This window comes from Cervus elaphus, chromosome 9 (genome assembly GCF_910594005.1).
Source record: "Cervus elaphus chromosome 9, mCerEla1.1, whole genome shotgun sequence".
Classification (NCBI taxonomy): Eukaryota; Metazoa; Chordata; class Mammalia; order Artiodactyla; family Cervidae; genus Cervus; species Cervus elaphus.
Genome location: NC_057823.1, coordinates 53,631,376 through 53,647,992, shown reverse-complemented (window position 1 = coordinate 53,647,992; position 16,617 = coordinate 53,631,376). Strand labels below are relative to the sequence as shown.

At 39.7% G+C, this 16,617-nt stretch overlaps 1 protein-coding gene across 1 annotated transcript; it reads right to left on the bottom strand.

The window, feature by feature from the left end:
- Positions 1-7,242: 7,242 nt before the first annotated feature.
- On the bottom strand, positions 7,243-10,597 carry LOC122700237 (protocadherin beta-11-like). The gene has a single exon (XM_043912989.1). It carries the CDS (start codon positions 9,959-9,961, stop codon positions 7,562-7,564), a length of 2,400 nt encoding a protein of 799 aa, XP_043768924.1. The 5' UTR covers positions 9,962-10,597; the 3' UTR covers positions 7,243-7,561.
- Positions 10,598-16,617: the final 6,020 nt, after the last annotated feature.

Genomic DNA, 16,617 nt, shown 5'->3' with positions numbered 1-16,617 from the left:
AATATGTAAATATCTAGAAGGGACATCTTATACCCAGGAGATAGCACTGCATAGTGGTTATGAACAGGGATTCTGGAATCACAATCTCTACATTAGAATCCTAGTTCTGCTACTGTCTACAGTCATGGGCAAATTATGTACCTCTGCTTCCTTACCTATAAAATAGGGGTAATACTAATGTTTACCTTCTAGGATGATTATTGTAGGAATCTAATGGTTTAACATTACTAAGTGGCTGGTAAGTGCTTGTTCAGTTCAGTTCAGTTGCTCAGTCATGTCTGACTCTTTGCAACCCCATGGACTGCAGCATGCCAGGCTTCCCTGTCCATCACCAACTCCCAGAGCTTGCTCAAACTCATGTCTATCGAATCAGTGATGCCATCCAACCAGCTCATCCTCTGTCATCCCCTTCTCCTGCCTTCAATCTTTCCCAGCATCAGAGTCTTTTCCAGTGAGTCAGTTCTTCACATCAGGTGGCCAAAGTATTGGAGGTTCAGCTTTAGCATCAATCTTTCCAATGAATATTCAGGACTGATTTCCTTTAGGATTGACTGGTTTGATCTCCTTGCAGTCCAAGGGACTCTCAAGAGTCTTCTCCAACACCACAGTTCAAAAGCATAAATTCTTTGGTGCTTATCTTTCTTTATGGTCCACTCTCACATCCATACATGACCACTGGAAAAACCATAGCTTTGACTAGACGGACTTTTGTCGGCGAAGTAATGTCTCTGCTTTTTAATATGCTGTCTAGGTTGGTAATAGCTTTTCTTCCAAGGAGCAAGCATCTTTTAATTTCATGGCTGCATGAAATTATGATAGCATATATATGCTACCACGTGTGAAATACATAGCTAGTGGGAAGGTGCTATATAGCACAGGAAGCTCAGTGCTCTGTAATGACCTAGAGAGGAGGGAGCAGGAAAGGTAGGAGGGATGCTCAAGAGGGAGGGGATATGTGTGTACATATAGCTGATTCATGCAAAATTAACACAACATCGTAAAGCAGTTACACTCCAATTATATGGCTGCTGACTGATCAGAATGATTGCTACATGTTGGAGTAGATGTGGAAATTTCTTAAGGCAACAATGAAGTTTGCTGCATCAATGGAGTCTTTGTTTCATGAACAGTTTCTCTGTAGCCCACAATGCTGTTTGAGAGCATTTTACCCATAGTGGAACTGCTTTCAAAATTGGAGTTGATTCTTTTAAACCCTGATGCTACTTTATCAACTAAGTTTATGTCATATTCTAAATCCTTTGTTGTCATTTCAGTAACCTTCACAACATTTTCACTTGTAGATTCCATCTCAAGAAACCACTTTCTTTGTTCATCCATAAGAAGCAACTCCTCATCCATGAGAAAGTTTCATCATGAGATTTCAGCAGTTCAGTCACATCTTCAGGGTCCATTTCTAATTCTAGTTCTTTTGCTATTTCCACCACATCTGAAGTTTCTTCCTCCACTGCAGTTTGAACCCCTGAGTCACAGGGTTGAAATAAACTTCTTCTAAACTCCTGTTAATATTGATATTTTGATTGCTCCCCATGAATCATGTATTTCTGATGGCATCCAGAATGGTGAATCTGTTTTGAAAGGTTTTCAATTTCCTTTGCCCAGATCCATTAGAGAAATCACCATCTGTGGCAGCCAAAGATTTATGAAATGTATTTCTTAAATAATTAAGACTTGAAAATTAAAATGACTCCTTGATTCATGGGGTGCAGAATGGATGTTGTAACACTATTCTGGTTGTACATCTCCAGCACTAGGTCTCACCAGTGGGTTTAAAATACTCAGTAATCCATGTGTAAACAGGTGTACTGTTATCCAGGGTTTGTTGTTCCATTTAAAGAGCACAGGCAGAATAGGTTTTGCATAATTCTTAAGGGTCCTAGGGTCTTTGGAAGGTCAATAAACATTGGTTTCAACTTAAAAGTTACCAGCTGCGTTAGACCATAACAAAAGAATCAGCCTGTCCTTTAAAACTTTGAAGCGAGGCATTGACTTCTCTCTAGCTACGAAAATCCTATATGACTTCTTCGTCATCGACACTGAAAAGCTGTGATGGTGTAGTCAGCTTCATGAATTATCTTAGCTAGATCTTCTGGATAACTTGCTGCAACTTCTGCATCAGAACTTTCTGCTTCACCTTGCACTTTCATGTCCTAGAGACAGCTTCTTTCCTTAAATCTCATGAACCAACCTCTGCTAGCTTCAAAATTTTCTTCTACTACTTACTCATTTCTCTCAGCTTTCATAGAATTGAAGAGTTGAAGCCTTTTTCTGTATTAAACTTTGGCTTAAATCAATGTTATATATCTGGTTTGATCTTCTGTGCAGGTCACTAAAACTCCACATCAGCAATGAGACTGTATCACTTTCTTATCATTTGTGTAGTCTCTGGATTAGCACTTTTAATTTCCTTCAAGAACTTATCCTTGGAAGATTTCTCTGGTGGTCCAGTGGCTAAGACTCTGCACTTCCAATGCAGGGGTCATGGGTTTGATCCTTGGTCAGGGAACTAGATCCCACATGCCACAAGTGAGTTCACTTGCTGCAACAAAGATCGAAGATCCCTCGTGCCACAAATAAGACCTGGAGCAGCCAAATAAATTAATTTTAAAAAAGAGAAAGAAAAAGAGAGAACTTGGCCTTCCCATTCACACCTGGGTCTTTGGTGCAAGAGGCTGTTTAGCCTCTCTTGTCTTTCAGCATGCCTTCTTCACCAAGTTTAATAACTTCTAACTTTTGATTTAAAATGACACATGTGACTCTTCCCTTCACTTGAACACTTAAGGCAAATTGTAGGATTATTAATTGGCCTATTTTCAATATTGTTGTGTCTCAGGGAATAGGGAGGTCCAAGGAGAGTTAGAAAGATGGGGAACAGCCAGTTGGTAGAGCAGTCAGAACATTTATCTGTTAAGTTCACTGTCTTATACAGGTACAGTTCATGGTGCTCCCCCAAATGATTACAACACTAACATCAAAGGTCACTGATCAAAAAAAAAAAAAAAACAAAACAGACCACAGATGACCATTATATTTTGTTTTATTATAACAAATATAGTTAAAATGAAAAGTTTGAAATACTGAATTACCAAAATGTTACAGAGAGACATAAAGTGAGCAAATGCTGTTGGAAAAATGGTGTCAATAGATATGCTTGTTGCAGGGTTGCCACAAACTTTATATTTGTAAAAATACACAATCTCTACAAAGTGCAATAAAAAGAAGTATGCCTGTGTTCGAAACCATGAGATCTCTGTGTAAATCAAGCAAAAATGTGTCAAAGAAGAATAGAAGAGATTTAGCACAGAATTTTGATAAATATCTTCATTTAGAGATGAGGTAAGGAAGTATTTTTTTTTAAAAAGACAAGGAAGGCCCAGAGTTTAGAATTATGAAACCAAAAGCAAATAGTATTTCAAAACTATGAGGAAGATTGACAGTAGCAAATGCTTCAGAAAACTCAAGAAAAATAAATATTAAAATGGTCCATTGGATTTAAGGAGATGGTCATTGTGAAGGATTCTGTTAGATGTCTGCCAAAATCTGTTCCCTTTTTCTTTATCGTAATAGAACTGTATCCAAGGACATGGTGACTCCACCTCGCTTGTAGTTAGGTGTGGCTAAGTTCTCACACATTGTGAATAGAACTTTCATTTGCCACTCGTGGGTCTGCCACATCTGGATTATCTTTTCCCTCCTAGTCAACTAGAACCCAGATGTGGCAGTGACCCAGCTACAGTCATGTAGATTATGACATTGCAATAGGAAATGCAAGAGGAATTACTTGGAACAAATTTTGGTTCCAGAAGGACCATGAGGAGCAAAGCTGCCCTGTCTATGCAATCCTTTATCCACTGTGGCTGTTACAAGAAAGAGACACATGTTTTACAAGCCATTGAGTAATTTTACTACTCTTATTTCTCAGTGTAATCTTAAAAACTTACACAGAAATCTTTGACCAGCTTTACAATATCAGTTTTCAATACGGACTGCACTGGGTTGAAAAGCAAGAAGGATGAGGAAGTAAAAATGGAAATCCTTTTGAGAAATTTAGCTGCAAAAGAAAAAAGTAGATTTGTATCTGGAGGGGAATTTGGACTCAGGAGGGTTTTTTAAGCCTAGAGAAATGTTTTTAAAATGCTGATTTGCAGTACTGAGTAAAGAAGGAGAAAATTAAAATATACAAGAAAGGATATTATCAGTGTTAAGCCCCTAGAAGGCTGTCAAAGACAGGATTCAGCAAATATGAAGGAGTTGGACTTAAGTGGAAGGGAACTTAGCAGAGGAAATTACAAGTACATATGCTTTCAAGAGTATAGGTTTGGGAATAGGACATTAAGATAATTTCCATCTGATGGTTCTGTTTTCTCTTTAAGATATTAAGCAAGTTCATCTTCTAACAAGCGGTATGTAAGTAGTAGGGTAAGAAGTTTAAAGTAAGATAAAAAAAAATTAAGTAGGTATGAAGTTGTTATGAAGAGTAAAAGAGAATGTTACTTAGGAAAATATAAAAAGATTTCTTGATCTTGAAAGCCCAATTAATTTTGAATGTAATAACCTTAGTGGTGATAGTACTGATTATTTTCTAAGCTTTGTTTTAGAGTGCAGCATCCCAGGTGTAAGAGAAAAGAGAATTTTTATTGAATAATTTAACTAGATAAAAATATTTATCTAATGTGGTGTTTCATCAGGAGGCAAAGGAAATCCTAGAGTGAAGGAAAATTGAAAAAGAATTGAGAATATGAGCATGAGAGTGGTTGGGAGTGGTGAAATGGGAGTCAGCTGATGGGAAGGAAATTAAAACAGGAGGGGGTTGATAGGTAGTAGCAGCATCATGGGATGGAGGTCTTGACAAGGTCAAAGACAAGATGTGATAGGAGTAACTGGATCAGAGGGGTAAAGGCATAGAAGGTTCTCATAGAAGGTGTTCTTAGAGGGAGAGATCTGAAATCATATTTCATAGAATAATCCTGGGTAGTGAGAAAGTACAGCATGTGGCCCAGGTACTGAGAAGCCACGATAGATTAACCAGTGGATGTGTGCTCAGTCACGTCCAACTCTTTTCAAGTCCATGGACTGTAGCCCACCAGGCTCCTCTGTCCATGGGATTATTCCAGCAAGAATATGGAGTGGGTTGCCATTACCTTCTCCAGGGGATATTCCTGACCCAGAGATGGAACCCTCTTGGGGCTCCTGCAGCTCCTGCATTGGCAGGTGGATTCTTCACCACTGAGCCACCTGGGAAGCCCCTTTCTTTCCCATACTCTTGGCAAATTCCAACCTAAACTGTTGTTTTGTTCTTATTGGCAAGGGTTTTCAAGAAAATTAACTCTGGGAAGCTGAGCAGTTCCTTACATCTCCATTTTGTAAGTGACCTCTTCCCATTGACAACTTATAGTCCTTTAATGTAAAACTGGCTGATATAGTTGAATTCCTATGCACTGGTTTAAATTTAACTGTAAATTATTTGAAGCATAAGAGCAAAATTTGTTTTTAACAATACATTTGAAGAGAACTGGTTGGTTTACTTGTATCTGAGCTCCGAAGGCCTCACCATTCTCCACTAGAGTCAGGAAACAGTTCTTTCCATAAATAGACAAGTCTTCCTGTTCAGGTAGGTGGAAAAACCCAAAGCAACAGGCTTTTCTCTGCTGTTGCACCTGTTAAATTTTCTGCCTGAGTTGTTTAAACTGCTCTTTCCCTTCCCCTATTATAAATGTGAGAGGCCAGGCTTACTGGGGAAACAAGCTACTAGAACACTCCCACCTTTGTTTTTGACAGCTATACCATCATAGATCTCTTTATGCTAGTGGTCATCCATCTTTTCCCCACTAAGTACAGTAAATATAGGAGGTAACCTTAATATTTTGATTTATTAATATGAGTTTTTGTTCTCTATGTAAAGAAGCTTTCATTTATTCCTAGTTCTACTTCTGAAAACAGAAAATTAGAATTTAGTTAGCCTGCATGGAGGAACTTTTGTTCCCTCCATTTTTCTTAAATTCAAAGAGTAATTAATCAGTTCATACAGTTCAAAAGAACTGGCAGTGAAATTTTAGCATTCAAGAAGTGTAAACATTAAGTTATTTTGGATATGCTAGAGCAAGAGATTGTACTTCCAGGCATTATTAACTAATACCCAGCCCCTCTACAATGTTAAGATTAGAATATCTTCAAGAGGCAGTTCCTGGCATTGACTCTAGTCTGTGGCCCCACAGGAATAAAAGCAATCATTTTACCCTCATGCATGTCCTCTTTCTCATACCTACTCTCTGTCTCATGTGAACACATTTCCTTTCCCTCTATACCCCTACTCATTTTGCTCATCTATGCTTTCCTTCCACAACATACAGACTTTAAGACTTTTTGATGAAATTCTTGGAAATATCCTCCCCCAACAATGAAGGCTTTCTCTTCTATGATATAGTCAGGTCACTCAAAGCAAAAGTGGTTGGTTAGAGCTTGTACAGCATGAAACAAAACTTTCTCCTACAATGGCTTGAAAAAAGGTTTAGAACTAGAATGTTAAAGGACTATCTTTTCATACTTTTCAGTGCTCTACAAATATCTGAGAAAAGTGGTTTGAAACTTTGGATTGCTACCCATTAGTAAGTCATGAAATCAATTTAGTGGATCATGACATTTGAAAATTAAATTGAATGGATTAATATAGGCAATTTCAAATTGCATCACAAAAAAGCTAAGTAGTGTTTACAAAACATTTCTATTGTGTTTGTATGTTACATAATTTTTCTATTGGCTATTTCAAAATTTGAAAATTAGTGCCCAGTGTATATGTATTCTGGGAGAGCACAGGAGGCAAAAGATTATACACTTTAGCACACAAGTCCGCTCTACAGTAAACAAATTATGGTTCAGGAGCCTGCATTCTACTAGATTGCATTATACCTTTGTAACATTAGTGAGACATCTGGAAAATAAAAAGTGTATATTCCAAGATTATGTGGGTGGCCACAGTATTAATATGTCTTCACAGTAACCCTCCAGGATCAATAAAGAAGAGACACTAGGAAAATTGCCTTCTGGCCCTAACAAGATCAAAGGACATTATTTTCAGGTATATTTTCAGCAGTAATAAACATTTTAAAAACCTAATTAAAAAGAGTGGTGAATTTAAAGAAAGAAAAATGACATTTCTGAATAGCAACTATTATTAAATCACAAGAAAAATCGCAAAAAAATGAAGAAATGCTTGAACACTTGAAATACTTTGAAAGTGGTCTGCTTTATTTTATCAAAAGCATAATTGTGAGTGAAAGTTCAACTGAAGAGGGAGCCATGAGAAAAAAGTTACTTGGTGTAAGGCAAGTTAATTAATTATGAATTAAGACCTCCTTGGTTAGAGAATAAATTATTATTTGTAATAATTACAACCACAAAAATAAGCATTCACTTAGAAGATGGGTACAACATGCGAAGATATGAAAGTAACAGTACAATTTCAAATGCATATTTGGGGGAAAATAACGATGGTGTGGAAGGAGCATAAAACAACATACATATTAGGTATAAAAGTTAACTATGGTCACTGAATATTGAACCCAAAGCTATTGTAGGAAGTATGATTTTCCTCTGTTTCTTTCCCAGGGCGTTGGGTCGAGAGATTGGGGAGAATCGGCTTCAAGAATTTGAACTCATTCGTTACAGTACCTCCCGTCAGACACACCTCGTACTGGTAGCTCTGGGACAGGGTCCCCGTGCCGCTGACGTCCACCAGGTGGCCCGGGAAGTGGCCCTCGGGCACCGGGCAGCGACCCGCCGAGCCCGCCCCGCCCCTCCTGCACAGCCGCACCGCCACGAACGCCAGCACCGAGAAGAGGAAGAGCGACGACACCGACGCCAAGGCCACCACCAGGTAGACGGTGAGCGGGTCGGCCGGCGCCGCGGCCGCCGCTTCCGCTTCCGGGGGCGGCAGGTAGGGCTGCGAGAAGCCGTCCACCAGCAGCACGTGCAGCGTGACGCTGGCCGACAGCGGCGGCTCGCCGTTGTCCTTGACCAGCACCACCAGCCGCTGCTTGGGCGCGTCGCGCTCGCTCAGCAGCCGCGCCGTGCGCACCTCGCCGTTGTGCGCCCACACGCCGAACAGCCCGGGCTCCGTGGCCTTGAGCAGCTGGTACGACAGCCAGGCGTTCTGGCCCGCGTCGCCGTCCACCGCCACCACCTTGGTCACCAGGTAGCCGGGCTCGGCCGCCCTGGGCACCAGCTCGGTGCAGGGCGCCGAGGCGTTCTGCAGCGGGTAGAGCACGAAGGGCGCGTTGTCGTTGGCGTCCGCCACGAGCAGGCGCACCAGCGCCTGGCTGCTGAGCGCGGGCGAGCCGCGGTCGGCGGCGCCCACGCGGAACTCGAAGGCCCGCAGGGCCTCGTAGTCCAGGGACGTGAGGGCGAAGAGGTGGCCGTTGTCGGGGTTGATGGACACGAGGGAGGCGAGAGGCAGGTGCGGGTCTCGCGGCGGCAGCAGCGAGTAGGTGACCTGGGCGTTGGCGCCCGCGTCTGTGTCTGTGGCGCTGACGGTGCCGATGTGCAGGGCGGGGCTGTTGTTCTCGCGGACCCACAGGGTGTAGGAGGTCTGGGTGAAGGCGGGGGCGTTGTCGTTGACGTCGGCCACCAGCACGGTTATGTTGTGCTCGGTTTTCAGCCTGGGAGTTCCCATGTCAGTGACCGTGATCGTGATGTTGTACTCCGCTTGGCTTTCCCTGTCCAGCATTCTTTCCGTTTCCAACGTGTAGTAATTCTCAACTGAAGATTTTAGCAGGAACGGGAGGTTTTCTGAAACAGAACAAATCATCCTCCCATTCTCCCCAGAGTCTCTGTCTCGGATACTAAAAACCATAACCACAATCTCCGGAGAATTTTCTGGGATTGAACTGGTAATTGATGACACAGTCACTTCAGGAGCATTGTCATTCACATCCATCACCTGAATTCTGAGTGTTGATTTTCCAAAAAGGCCTCCCCCATCTGTGGCTTGAATGATTATGGAATATGCTTCAGTTGTTTCAAAATCCAAGGGTGAAGTTAAACTCACTTCTCCAGACTTTTGGTTAATTTCAAATGTCTTGCGAATATCTTCTGAGGCATGGGAAAACATATATGATATTTCCCCGTTTTTCCCCGAATCTAAGTCCCAAGCTGAGACCGTGACAACCGGTGAGCCGAGAATGCTATCTTCTGAAATCTTCACCTCATAAAATGGCCGCTCAAACTCAGGGGGGTTGTCATTAATGTCCACGACCACCACCCGGACCAAGGCACTCCCAGACTTAGGCGGAGACCCGCCATCCAGAGCGGTGAGGATGAAATTGAGTTCAGACTGTTCTTCATAATCCAGCGCTTTATCCAGAACTAACTCTGGGTATTTCCTATTATCCGGATTGACTCTCATTTTAATGTGGAAATGAGAGTTGGGGCTTACTGTGTAGTTTTTTAGAGCGTTGATTCCTACATCCAAATCCTTTGCACTTTCTAGTAAGAAGACAGCACCGACAGGACTATTCTCTGGGATTTCTAAGAGCATTTCTTTTTCTAAGAAGACAGGAGAGTGATCATTTATATCCTTGACCTGGAGCTCAATCCGTAAAAACTGCAAGGGGCTTTTCATTAATATCTGGAAATGCAGCACACAGGGCTCGGTGGAGCCACAGAGCTCCTCCCGGTCTAGTGCTTCACTTAAGAGCAAATCCCCTGTATTTATGTCCAGCTGCAATCGCTGTTTGTTATCATTAGATACCACCCGAGCCCCTCTGGAGAATAGTTCACCCACTTCCAGCCCCAGGTCTCTTGCCAGATTGCCTACAAAGGTCCCACTCTGCATTTCCTCTGCCACTGAGAAGCGCCCAGAGTCAGACCCCGCTTGAGACATCCCCAGCAAAACAAAGAAAAGCAGGACTTGCCTTATCTGCAGAACGCCTGCCCCTCCAATCTCCATTGCTCCTTTCCCAAAGTCTTCCTGCAGAATCGCTTCACCCTTCCCACTTCTGGGTAAGGTGCCTCTGATATGTCCACCGAATCTTCAGAGGCTTATGTTTGCCACTTGAAACCTTGTTCTTTTTGTCTTCCTAGTGCTCTTTTTGCACTGGGTAACAATGTCCAGAACATCATCCAGCATAGAATGGTTTTTCTCCCCCAGCGATGTTATCCTGCAGCGCCACCATGCGTCTCCACAGATTTTCAGAGTTTGATGAAAGCTACCTAAATTCCATTCACATAAATATCCTCCAGAAGCAAATATTCTTTTATATATTGTATTTAAGTGATTACACATGTAGTCTATCATCCATAAGAGCTGTTTTATACTGTTTATAGTTTTTGATGTTATTAGCATTTTAAAAAGCTTTTAAATATCCTTCCCCACTCTCCACACAATTGAAAATGTTCAGTTGTGGTGAATACAGAAATATAAGATGAGATTCCTGGCCCCCAGGAGCTTGTAATCTTTCTGAGAAAACTGAGCACCAGAAACAAGGAGAGTATAAGTGACTGTTTAACTGAACAAAATTCCAGCACTTCTTGGCCTTCCTTAGGTGGTAAGGGAAAGGGAAAGTGTACACAAGTCATTTCAGAAGCCCTCTCAAAGGATATGAAACTGAATTAACCATGAGGTAGAACAAAGAGAACTATGTATAGATAGTTCTGATAGCACAAAAGGCCTTCTGTAGATTTCCTTGATAGCAGTGAACTGTGAACTAAGAGAAAAATGAAGTAAGATACTGGGGTGGAACATATTGTGGAAATCCATAATTTATTTCTAGTTTCTCATAATTTACCAAAAAAATGAACAAATACACAAACATGTTAGTTTTATTTAACACAGGCTTACTCCTAAAACTGACTTCCCTCAGTTTCCCAAGATTTATTCCAGCTACAGTTATGGTCATCTGCTGTCTCTTTCAGCACAGGAAGAGAGTGAGAGAGATTTTCTTTCCCAGTTGTAGGACAAAAACTTAGTTTTACTCTGACCAGACTAACCAAGATCATGTACCTGCTACTGAGGCGATTATTGTTTCAGGGGTATAGAATTATGAACGTGAAAGTGAGTCACTCAGTTGTGTCCAACTCTCTGTGATGCCATGGACTATACAGTCCATGGAATTCTTTACAGGCCAGAATAGAATTGGAGTGGCTAGCCATTCCCTTCTCCAGGGGATCTTCCCAACCCAGGGATCTAACCCAGGCAGGTCTCCTGCATTGCAGGCAGATTCTTTACCAGCTGATCCACCAGGGAAGCCACAATAGAATTGTAGGTGGAGGTTTTAGTTTCAGAATCTGAACTCATCTTTGTCCTCTGTTTTGCTTTAATCCTCTCTGGGGTCACCTCTAAAGCTTTTGGTGGTTTCAGTTTTAGCCAAAGTACATGGTTGCTACATGGTGAGGGAGATTGTTTGGAACAGAATTTGCCTGTGATGTCCAGTATACAAGTTCTCAAGAGTGTGCTCAAAAATTTATGGAGGAGGGATCTAAGAAGTTTTCATTTTAAAAATGTTAAGTTCAATTATATTCTTAAAAATGCAAGCTAGACACATGGTTGAAAAATAAATCACTACAAAAGGGCAAAAATTGAAAAGTAGATGGATTTACTACACACAGTTATCCTTTTATTTTTATTTTTGAATTTAGAGAGATTTATTATGCTCAGAGAAGACAGAATACCCTCATGTTTGATTCCTTCCAAATTTCGAAGAACAGTATTACAGTACTTTCATGTAATTCTTTGATTTTACACAGCTCACTCCTTTTAAAATGCCCAACAAATGATAGTTAATAAAAATGATATGAACTTACAGAGACCGAGAATGTATATACATAAATTTGATGACAGAAATCAGATGAAAGAGCAGTTATCAGTTCCAAGAAATGTCTAAAGAAAAGTTCTTGTTTGTCCAACATAATCCCATTTGGATACAAGATTTAGAGGAACCAAGTGTATAAGACTGAAGTTCATTGAGGACTAAAAAGGAAATGGCAACCCACTCCAGTGTTCTTGCCTGGAAGTCCCATGGACAGAGGATCCTGGAGGGTTACAGTCCATGGGGTTGGAAAGGAGTTGGACACAACTTAGCGACCAAACAACATCTCTAACTTTGGAGACCCTGGGCAGAGTTAAGTGCAAATGTGAGGGGTGAAGCCAAAAATAGGGAAATCAAGCAAAACTTTGCACCCTGAGTGATGAGATTTCTAGTCCCTTTCCACGCAGTAGTCTCCATTTGGAGTACGCAGGGTGCGCATCTCTAACTCTCTCTTGCACAGACGATATTGCAGAATCCTAACCTGGAGCATATGAAAGGTTCAAACAAAAACTTTAACATACTGGTATTTGAGGATCTCCTAAGCTAATAACTCTTATCTTACAATGATTACATTAGAGTAAGGTCCTGCCATCAATAACCTCATTATCACATACACAAAGAGCTAACTGTCAGCACCTTGATCATTCTTAAATATGAGAAGATAGCCATGGACCACAAGACATGAGGAAGTAGTAATACCAACGAAGTATTAATGCCAAAACAACCACCACCACCAAAAAAGGGGGTCACAGGAGGAAACAGATACAGAAATAGAGAAAACAGAAGAAAGTGTGTTTTTTTTTTAAAGAAAGTGTTTTAAAATGTTTGATTAATTTGTTGGATAGCAGAAATTAACAGAGCAATGTAAATCAACTATATTTCAATATAAAAAATCTGATTAATATCCTCAGAGTAGTAAAATCTAATAAGAGCTAATATTTATTGAGTATTTATTCTGTGCTGCCTATTATTCTGGTGCCACATATGTGTTTACACATTTAATCTCAATAGTAATCATATGAAGTATGTATTCTTTTGTAAGATAAAGGGTGGATTTGGGCTTAGTGCTACTTCCTAGCTATATAATCTTGGGCAAGTTCTTAATTTCTCTATGACTCACTCTCATTTTAAAAATAGTTTTTACTGCACAATGAATTTAATAATTTTAAAAGATGAATTGTAGATGACAGAATAATTTTTATTATAGTTGATTTACAATGTTTTGCCAGTCGTGTACAGCAAAGTAATTCAGTTATACAAACACACACACACACACACACACACACACACATATATACTTTTAAAATGTTCTTTTCCATTATGGTCTATCACAGGATATTGAATGTAGTTCCCTCTACATTAGGAGCTTGTTGCTTATTCATTCTAAATGTAATACTTTGCATCTACCAACCCCAAATTCCCAGTCCATCCCTCTCCCCTTCTCCCTGTTGGCAACCAGAAGTCTGTCCTCTATGTCTTATGAGTCTGTTTCTGTTTTGTTGGTAGGTTCATTTGTGCCATATTTTAGATTCCAAATATAAGTGATTTCATATGGTATTTGCACTTTCTTTCTGACTTACTTCACTTAGTATGATAATCTCTAGTTCCATCCATGTTGCTGCACATGGCATTATTTTGTTCATTTTTATGGCAGAGTGGTACTCCCTTGTGTATATGTACTAAGTTCTTATTTATTCATTCATATGCTGATGGACATTTAGGTTGCTTCCATGTTTTGGCTATTGTGAATAGTGCTGCTGTGTACATGGGGGTGCATGTATCTTTCTGAATTTTAATTTTGTCTGGGTATATTCCCAGGAGTGGGATTGCTGGATCAAGTGGTAATTCTATTTTTAGTTTTCTGAGGAACTTCCATACTGTTTGTACCCATTTACCTTCCCACCAACAGTATAGGAGAGTTCCCTTTTCTCCATACCTTCTCCAGCACTTGTTTTTTGTAGACTTTTTAATGATGGCCATTTTGACCCGTGTTAGGTAGTACCTCAGTTTTGATTTGCAGTTCTCTAACAATTAGTGAAATCATGAAATTAAAAGATGCTTACTCCTTGGAAGGAAAGTTATGACCAACCTAGACAGCATATTAAAAAGCAGAGACATTACTTTGCCAACAAAGGTCCATCTAGTCAAGGCTGTGGTTTTTCCAGTAGTCATGTATGGATCTGAGAGTTGGACTGTGAAGAAAGCTGAGTGCTGAAGAATTGACGCTTTTGAACTGTGGTGTTGGAGAAGACTCTTGAGAGTCCCTTGGACTGCAAGGAGATCCAACCAGTCCTTCCTAAAGGAGATCACTCCTGGGTGCTCATTGGAAGGACTGATGCTGAAGCTGAAACTCCAATACTTTGGCCACCTGATGCAAAGAGTTGACTCATTGGAAAAGACCCTGATGCTGGGACGGATTGGGGACAGGAGGAGAAGGGGACAACAGAGGATGAGATGGCTGGATGGCATCACGGACTCGATGGACATGAGTTTGATTAAACTCTGGGAGTTGGTAATGGGCAGGGAGGCCTGGCGTGCTGCGATTCATGGGGTCGCAAAGAGTCGGACACAACTGAGCAACTGAACTGAACTGAATAATTAGTGATGTTGAGCATCTTTTCATGTGCCTACTGGTCATCTAAATGACAAAAGATACCACATTTATAAATCTAAAACAGATGCTATGAAAAACTTTCAAGAGAACTAAAAAGAGCTCTTAAAAAATAAATATTTGTCAGTCAAAAATTAAAAGTACAAAGCTTGGATGATAAAATATTTTGTCCAAAAAGTAGAATAAGAGGCAAAAAGAAAATAAGAAGTGGAAAAAAATTAGAGGGAGACAATCAATCAATTCAGGATATCCAGTATTTAACTAATGAGATTATGGTGAGACGATACAAAATTCAAAGGAGAAATTATGATGAAAATAGAACAAGGAAATTTCTCAGAGCTAAAAGTGAGAGTTTAAATGTTAACAGAGTACACCCATGTGACTAGATAAATAGCCGACACTGATGTATCTATCTTCAGAATAGGAGAAAACAGTTTCCAGTGTTTCCACTGTGCAAAAATGTGGTGACGTTAAGAGATAGGAATCAGAATGGAAAGTCTTCTGAATAGCACCTCTATATGCAATCACTAAAAGGAATACTGCTTTCAAGATCTGAGGGAAAATTATTTTCAGCCTAGAATTTTATATCCAAACTATCAATCAAATGAAAACAAAGATACTGTCACAAGGCAAGTTCTCAAAAATTTTATGTCCTCTGCATCTATTTTTATGAAGATATTGAGAGATCTGTGTCAGCTAAGTAAGTCACCTCTTAGAATTTGTGAGGGGTTGGTTCTAAGACCCACAGATATCAAATTCCCCAGATGCTCAAATCCCATAGTTGGCCCTCCCCATCCAGGGGTTGCACATCCAAGGATTCAGCCAAGCTAAGATTGTATATTAAGTTTGCATTCTGCAATGGGTTGACTCATCAGATGTGCACTCCGTGCATACAGAGGCTCAACCGTATATGTATTAGAAAAATCCTCATATATGTGGACACAAAGTTCAAAACCCTGTTGCTCAAGGATCCACTATATACTGTTTCTTATCAAAGGGGACCAACACAGGAAAATGTTAAAGTCCTAACTATAGAGCAAATAGTATAAATGAAGGCGAGAGATAGGAGGGAATTTGGGTGAAAGATCTCCAGAAAACAAGTATAACTGATAGGCTTCTGAGATTTTTTAAAATTTAAGGGGAAATAATGATATTCAGGGAGAAATAATGTGAAAAATCAATAGAATTAAATAGAAAATTGTGCAAATAAAAATAATTATCAACTCTAGGAAAGATATTTTCAAGAAAGGGAAGGTAACCATACTATGGTAATGTGTACTTTTAAGTAATCTTAGCAAATAAACCAAACCTATTAGTTTAACCAAAAGGAGGAGGAGAGGGTAAAGAGGAAGCAGAAGCAGGAGAAGAAGAAAACCTAAGACAGTGACAACAGAAGAAAGGGAATGTGCAATGTTTGTGTGTTTGTTAATTGGAAGGCAAGGAGGCATGAAATAGGTGATGGGGATTAAAAGGCACAGACCTACAATTATAAAATTTCAAAAAACATGGAAATGTAATATAGAGCATAAGGAATATATTATAATAACTTGTATGGATATAGTTGGTTACTAGACTTGTGGTAATCATTTCATAATGTATGCAAATATCAAATCACTACGTGGTACACCTGAAACTAACATAATATTGCAATCAACTATATTTCAACAAGAAAAGAAAAAAAGGTAAGAAAGTTAAGTCATTTATTACAGGAAGAAGTTATTAAAGTATAAAATTGAATGTCAAAGCAGTATAAACACATACAGAAAATGTAGATAAATGCTATAGAAAACAGAGAAGAGGGCTGGAGATGAATCTGTTGTCATTCCTTATGATTTTTAGTTCATCTTAATTAAAAAATTTGAGATAATTAAAATATATTTACAAAATAAAATGAAAAGTGAAGAGCTTTGTAACAGTCTACTAATAGCTTTATACAGACTCTCAAAATGTTTTTATTTATATTCATTTTCATGCAGGTTATTATATTTTGTTTGAATTATAAGACACAGTCTGTTTATATATCAGCAAAAGTGAACATTAGAAAATATTAACAAAGAGTAGCGTATTTAAAGAAAATGAAATAATATGAACACAGTGAGTAAATGAAGTTCCTCAGTCATGTCCGACTCTTTGCGTCCCCATGGACTGTAGCCTACTACGCTCCTCCATACATGGATTTTCCAGGCA